The 7,961-nt window shown below is 36.3% G+C and overlaps 1 protein-coding gene across 1 annotated transcript; it reads left to right on the forward strand.

Annotated features, from left to right (window-relative positions):
- The first annotated feature begins 287 nt into the window (after positions 1-287).
- LOC149143649 (uncharacterized) lies at positions 288-722 on the forward strand. The gene has a single exon (XM_089451899.1). It carries the CDS (start codon positions 288-290, stop codon positions 720-722), a length of 435 nt encoding a protein of 144 aa, XP_089308025.1.
- Positions 723-7,961: the final 7,239 nt, after the last annotated feature.

A 7,961-nucleotide genomic window follows, 5' to 3' on the forward strand; every position in this document is an offset into this window, starting at 1 on the left:
TTGGTGTTCAATAAGGTTCTTCTAAGACCACCTAAGTGACTGACACGACACAACGGAAAGAATTATTCTATACTATGTGCAAGTCACATGGAAAATGCTGCAAGTTGATTATCGATAGCAGAAGCACCGATAACTTGGTAGCCACTGAGATGGTGGAAAAGTTGGGGTTGAAGAGGTTGAAACACCCAATGCCATATAAGGTGTCTTGGCTGTAGAAAGGACACCAGTTGTTGGTTGATGAGCAGTGTGAGGTGGAGTTCCACATTGGGAAGTATAAGGACAGCGTGATGTGTGATATTATGCCTATGGATGTATGCCATATTCTGCTGGGCAGACCGTGGCAGTATGATAGAAAGGTCATCCATGATGGGGAAAATAATTGCTACAAGTTTGTTAAAGATGGAGTGAAGCATACACTCGTGCCCATGAAGGAAGGAAAAGATACCAAAGCTAGTGGAACTAAGACCCTGTTGATAGGCGGAAAGGAATTTCTGCGACAGGTTGGAAGTAATGAGGTGAACTATGCCATCGTGCAAAGACCAAGAGTGGTATTGCTGCATACTGAAATTGCTGATCTACTTGTGGAGATACAGGAGATGTTGCAGGAATTCAATGATATTGTGGTAGATGATATACCTGATAAGTTATTGCCCAAGCGGAGCATCAGTCACCACATTGATTTCATTCCAGGAGCCAGTTTACCAAACAAGTCTTCTTACTAGATGAGTGTAAAGGATAATGAGGAAATTAGAAAACAAGTACAAGATTTGTTGGATAAGGGATTGATTCGAGAATGTTTGAGCCCTTGTGCAGTTCCCACTATTTTAGGCCCCAATAAAGGAGGAGAATGGCGAATGTGTACTAATTCCAAAGTGATCAATAAAATCACCATCAGGTATCGGTTTCCTTTACCTTGAATGGATGATATGATGGATTGTTTAAGCGAGGCAGCATACTTTTCAAAGATAGATCTGAAGAGTGGTTATCACCAGATCAGGGTCAGATAAAGTGATGAGTGGAAAAAACTTTCAAGACCGATGAAGGCTTGTATGAATGGCTAGTTATGCCATTTGGGCTGAGTAATGCTCCTAGCACATTCATGCGCTTGATGAATGAGATGTTGAAGGAATTCATAGGAAAATTTGTGATCGTATATCTAGATGATATACTTATATTCAGCAAGACTAGGGAGGAGCATTTTCAACATGTCAGGTATGTACTAGAAAAATTACAGCAAAATAAATTGCTGATAAATATTAAAAAGTGTTATTTTTTGAAGAAAGAACTGATTTATCTAGGATTTGTAATCTCTGAAAAATGAATTGAAGATGGACCCAAAGAATATTGTAGCTATAGTTAGTTGGATTTCTCCTAAAGGTCTATTTGAGGTGTGAAGTTTTCATGGATTGGCGAGTTTCTATTGGAAATTTATTAAAAATTTCAGTGGTATTTGTGCACCTATGGTGGATACCATTAAGAAGGCAAATCAGCCTTTTTATTGGACAGAATTTGCCAAAAAGAGCTTTCAACTTTTGAAGAAAAATATTACTGAACAGCCAGTCTTGAAGCTACTAGATTTCAACAAACTTTTTCAAGTTCGTTGTGATGCCAGTGAGACAATCATTGGTGCAGTGCTTAGTCAAGAAGATAAGCCGGTAGCATATTTTAGTGAAAAGCTGAATGAGAGCAGGCAGAAGTACACGTCTTATGATAAGGAATTTTATGTAGTCATCCAGGCATTGAAGCATTGGCGACATTATTTATTAGTTAATGAATTTCTCCTGTTTTCAGACAATTCAGCGCTACAGTACATTATGAAACAGCACAAGATGAATCATAAGAATGCAAAATGGGTGGAGTATTTGTAGAGATTCACATTTGTTTTGAAACACATTAGTGGTCAATCTAATAAGGTGGCAGATGCATTAAGCAGAAGAAGTTTGATCTTGCCAGATAGCACAGTACAAGTATTGGGATTCGATCACCTTAAAGACTTGTACGAGATGGATACAAATTTTAAGGAAGCATATGAAGCTTGCAAAAATCCACTATTGAGGGACAATAGCCCATGGTTGGACTATAACTTGTAGGAGGGATTATTGTTCAAAGGAGGACAGTAGTGTGTTTTGGAGTGTTCTATGCAGAAGAGCTTGATTTAGGAAAAACACAGTGGTGGTTTGGCTGGACATTTTGGCGTCTATAAGACTTTGGAATAGCTGAGTCATTTCTACTATTGGTTGAGGATGTGAAGGGATGTACAGAGATTTGTAACTAGATGCAAGATTTGTCAGCATGCAAAAGGACGTAGTTAAAACACAGGGTTGTATACACCCTTACCTATTCCAAGCAGACCTTGGGACTTAGTCAGTTTGGACTTTGTTTTGGGTTTGCCAAAGACACAACAGGGTTACGATTCCATCATGGTAGTGGTGGACCGTTTCACCAAGATGGCACATTTCATTCCTTGTCAGAAGACAGGTGATGCCACACATGTAGCACACCTATTCTTCTCATAAATAGTCAAATTACATGGATTGCCAAAATCCATTATGTTAGATAGGGATGTGAAGTTCACAGGCCATTTCTGGTGAACATTGTGGAAGAAGTTAGACACCAAACTCAATTTTAGCTCAGCTTATCACCCACAGACATATGGGCAAACTGAAGTTGTGAACCAGATTCTAAGGAATTTGCTGAGGAGTCTGGTTGGTGAGAATTAAAAAATAGTGGGATCGTGTGGTTGCATAGGCAGAGTTTGCCTATAACGACTCACCCAATAGAAGTACAGGCATAAGACCTTTCCAAATCCTTTATGGAATACACCCATGCGGGATATTTTAGTTGAGGGAATTGGGACAGTTGGAGCGCAAAAACGCTGATGGCGAAGATTTTGCAAAAGCAATCAACGATCTTCATGAGCAGGTCAAACATAAGCTGCAAGACAACAACCAAAAATATAAGCAGAAAGAAGATTTGAAAAGACGGGAGGTACAGTTTGAGGTAGGAGACCTAGTACTATCAAACTTACACAAAGAAAGGTTTCCTAAAGGAGAGTACAACAAGCTGAAGATGAAGAAAATTGGACCTTGTAAAATCCTCCAGAAGTTTTCTGCAAACGCTTACAAGTTGCAGTTACCTCTAGGAATCGGAATCTCACCCATTTTTAATGTGGCAGATCTGTACCCATATGTTGCTGTTGATGTGGAAGATAATTCGGAAAGATGAACACGGGACACCCAGGATGAGGAAGAATCATGGATTGAGCAGATGCCTTTAGCACAACCTTTGGAGATAGAACAGATTCTGGACACACAGAAAGCCAGGAAGACGCGAAAAAAGAAATATTTGCAATATCTGGTGAAGTGGAAGAACCATCCTATTGAGGATAGTTCCTAGTTAGATGATGCATGAATTCAAGGTGCTGGGTACTCTATCGAAGAGCTCATGGGTAGGAGCCATGAGATTAATTTACCTCGGGAGCTTGATGAAGGGGCATCCAATTGAAGGGCTACAGCTATAGCTGAGCATTTGTTATCTTTGATTGGTCATGAGAACATTTTAATTTTTATTTTTGCCTTGAAGGCTAAAGGTGGGGCTAACACAACCTTGTAATTTTTGTTTTCCAAAGTTAAAGAATAAATTAGGAATAATTAGTTAGTAGAGTTAGTTTAATTAGTTAATTAGTTCCAGAAAACTGAATGACAGTTTCTCAACTGTATGGAGTTATAGGCAAGGTATTAAAACTGAGCCAGACCACCAAGTGAGGGGCTGCCATCCAAAGGGAGAGAGTAGTGAGGAAGATAAATTTCTTTGTGAGCAAGCAAGTGTGTAATGGTTACTTTTATACTTTAAAATAAAAGTTGTTTTCTTCTCTGTGCGAGACATTCTATATTTTAGATGATAGTTTAGAGGGAGCTGAAACCATCTAGATGTTGAAACAAGATTGACAAATAAGTTGTTATAGACCCAGAAGCAAGGACTAAATATAGTCAAAATAAACTGAACGATGAATGAGGAAAGCAAGCACATGTAACAATATCATTTACAAATTACAAATTAAATAGCCGTATATATTTTTATTTCCTCACAGTCTTAGGAAGAATAGAAACCACGATAAGCAAACAACCTATTCAGGCTAATAGCAAGATGAAAGAGGCCTAAATACCAAACCCTATAAGGGTTTTAACAAAAATTAAATTACATCAAGCCAGAGTAAGGGAGGCTGAAAACCCATTTGGGTTCTTAACTGTTGAAGCTCAAAAATAGCACAGAACAACCAACATCAATTCAAAACAGAGAAAAACGAAAGGGCAAGACCATACCCTATCTACACAGGGTTGCTGAAGAAGCTAGGCGCAGTTGGAGGCTATCTATGCTATAGCACATGAAAAATCACAAAGATAGAGAATTAGATCCACGACCAGAGAAACTAAAAACGATAGCAAAGTTGCACGAAGATTAAATTGAATAGCATTAAATTGAACAACTTACCTTGGAGGAGTCGAGCAAGCTCACGTCGCAGCGAAGGTGAAGGCACTCTCTCAGTACCAAGGTCGTATGGCACAGTAAGGTTAGAAGTCGGGAGAAGGGGCAAATAGCCCATGTAGATAGCAACATTATAGAAGCTATCTCTAAAAGGAAGCCCTACGAGGAAGGAGTAGAAGGGTTAGAGGAAATTTGAAAAGAATTGAAAGAAAAAATCAGACAGAAAACTTACCAGTCGTGTAGAGGCCAAGTTGCGTGGAGAAGGGACTAAGAACCATTTAGAACATCGACCCAAGAAAATACATTAACCAACAGATACATGAAATTGTAGAACGGCTCGAAAGCAGCAAGGTCAAAGCCATGGCAGAAGTAAAACAGTTACCCAATGCGAGGTTAAAGGTTGCAAGGAGAAACGTAGCCACCGAAGGGCCGAAGCCATAAGCTATTTTGCATTCTTGAAACTAGAGAACAGAGCAGAGGCACAAGGACGAAACCCTGTCCCCATAGCCTCACCGGAGCGGAAACGAATACGAACATTGAAAATCACAATACCCTAAGTTTAATTTTCGTCAATGAGTTTTTGAATTGTAACTTAAGCCTTTGGTTCTGAGTGCAAGGTCACATTGGAAATGATTTGATAAGCCTTAGGTCTTCGGATTTATATTAATAATCTTTTAAATACAATTGCATATTGTAAGTGTGAGTACTTAAGGTGTCATACCCCACGGTCCCACCAATAATAGATGTTATATTGAGCTATTTGAAAAGAAAATACACACACACACACACACACACACACACATATATATCTATATATTGCATATTTATGTAAGAAAAGAGTGAATATGTGAGCTATGCACTAGAAAACTAGAAACATGCAAAGACCATAATGTTCTTTTCAAATAGGAAATAAGTTTTATATTGCTGAGAACATTTACGAAGAAGGAATATGTGAATTTATACAAAATATATATATATATATATGCTTCTTGAAAAGAAAAAAGATTCACAACATCTTTACTAGAGAAACTAGAAGGGTGCATGGTTCTTTAATACAATCGTGTCTATGTAAGTATATCTTCAACAAAATCATATGAAGCTAAAAAGGAGCATATCAATGCCATAGGAAAACAAAGAGATACAAATACTTAATTTTAAACAAAGTAGTTGACTTTATTACTAAAGAAAAGGCACATGTATCAAATTAAAAACTATGGTTTCTTATTCTTATAGAATAGCATATGATTTTATAAAGTTGAGTAGGGCGACAAGGGAGAAAATTTTATTCATATACAAAGAGTTAGAAATAGTATCATTTTGATATTATTCTCAAGGTGGAACAATGGAATAAATATAGAAGAAAGACTACAGGTTTGTGTGTAAAATGTAGCACTAATAGGAAATTCTTCATAAAATTTGTCAATTGCAAAGTTGATAGCACAAAAGACATTTTATAAAGATGCAAGAAGTGTGTGCTTTATGTGCACAAAATACCATTACGTAGAGACCCTAACTACTTCTAATTCCGGAAGAGGATAACAATAATGCCTTAATTGTCATAGTATCCAAGCTAGATATACCTAGTGGAGAAGAATCATTAGAAGATAAACCTTTTGTTTATCAAATTGAAACTTTAAACTATAAAAATCGATAATGCATGAGGAATAGACTTAATACGACATCGAATGCAGTGTACTGGTTCATGGGAGTGCGAATAACCACGTTGACCAAGTTTATAGAAAACAAGAAAGCTTTTCTTTAAAAAAGGTTAGAGTTAGAAATTCTAATATTAAATAGGAGAATGTTTATGTTCCGAGAGCTAGGAAACTGGGTTCTAAGGCCATGATTATAGATGTTGAAAGACATAAACTCCATTCTTCTTAGAGGTCTATTTCAAAGCAACTAAATAGGTCCTTTGCAACATAAAACCAAAGTATACAATGAGCGATGAATACCTGTTATGCATAAATTGTTTATAACTAATTACCTAGTAGGAAGAAAATGAGAAGTGTCAGTCACTTCGACTTGTGGTAGTTCCTTCATGGAAGCCTTGCAAACAAGGGAATCATGTGAACTAAGTGTTAAACAAATTATGTATGGAAATTCTTATAAACTACTGTGAAATGATATGAACAATATATTGCCTGATATGAATCGCTCTCCAAATTCTGTGCAGCTTAAGCGATGGTTATTCCTGATACATTTGTAAGGGTGTCGAGTTCCTTTGATAATGTAGTATTCGTTAAAATATAGAATGCCATCATGTTATGGTTGCATGGTATTGGCATTGAGTTCCAAATTTACGTGCCCACATCAGATAGATCATGGAGGAAATGACTAGTTCTATAACCATATTATCCATAACACAAATGAAAATACTACATATTATCCATAACACAAATGAAAATACATTGTAGTAGAGCGAAGCTGATCTTGGCTTATAAAATAGACCATAAACATTTTCTCATGTCAACAGAAAAATATGGAAAAGATATAAAATACATTTGGTACATACATTAAATTTAATATTGATACGAATCTATGTCAACGGTGGATCCATAGTTAAGCATCAAATACAATCCAAAAATGAAGTAGATGAGATTACAAATTATCAATGTTACGATCACCAAATCAATGGCATATCAAATCATGTCCATCAATGTTCAGTTCTCATGATATATATCATCGACATAATCCAGATTAAGATGAGATGGATATAAATGTCGGATAAGTAAATTGCACTAGTAAAACCACATTCAAGTCACATTAAAATATGGCAGGTGAGATATCAACATACTCTAGTTTCATATAAATACCTTGTGTGCCATTTCCAAGAGACTCCAAATATGTGCTTGGTAAGTGGAAGTGATAACATATACATTGAATTCACATAAATACCATTGTCGCCATTGTATGAGTTGTACAATATTGTATAACATATGATATCATCGAATTGAAAATAGGAAAGAGGTTTATGACATGAAGTTTTGACCTACAAATCGTAATTGGTAAGTTGGACCTCGATAATTATAAATGATGATGAATCTTGACGACAAGGCACTCGGGTTAAGCCTAAGATCTATCAATTCAAGGGTTATTTCATATAATTTGAAAATGCTTTTAAGTGTTGGGTTAAACAAAGTTTTTGCGAAGGGATTCATAAGTGAAATAAATAGGAAGGAAGCAACAAAACTTGTTACCAGAATGTTAATAAAACAAACATATGTATACCTATGATAGTTATTGGAGAAGGAAGGTTAGAGAAGTAATGATTAAATCCTCCGAGAGATGTGGAAATTTTGTGCAGTGTAAATTAGATCTGATATTTAATCTCTTTATAAAACTTGATGTTTTCATTATATCTTTAAGGGATCCATGTAGACATAGAAGTCAAAGATTAATATCTAAAATCATGCATTTTTTTTAATAGAAGATAGAATTTTAGTGTTATACTTCTATTTAGAAAAGAATGAAAT

This window comes from Pinus tabuliformis, chromosome X, assembly GCF_031772625.1.
Source record: "Pinus tabuliformis cultivar Carrire ecotype Pingquan chromosome X, CPIR1, whole genome shotgun sequence".
NCBI classification, from domain to species: domain Eukaryota; kingdom Viridiplantae; phylum Streptophyta; class Pinopsida; order Pinales; family Pinaceae; genus Pinus; species Pinus tabuliformis.

Excerpts from the sequence above, each read along its gene's own strand:
- LOC149143649 (XM_089451899.1), top strand. The coding sequence starts at position 288 with ATGTGTGATATTATGCCTATGGATGTATGCCATATTCTGCTGGGCAGA.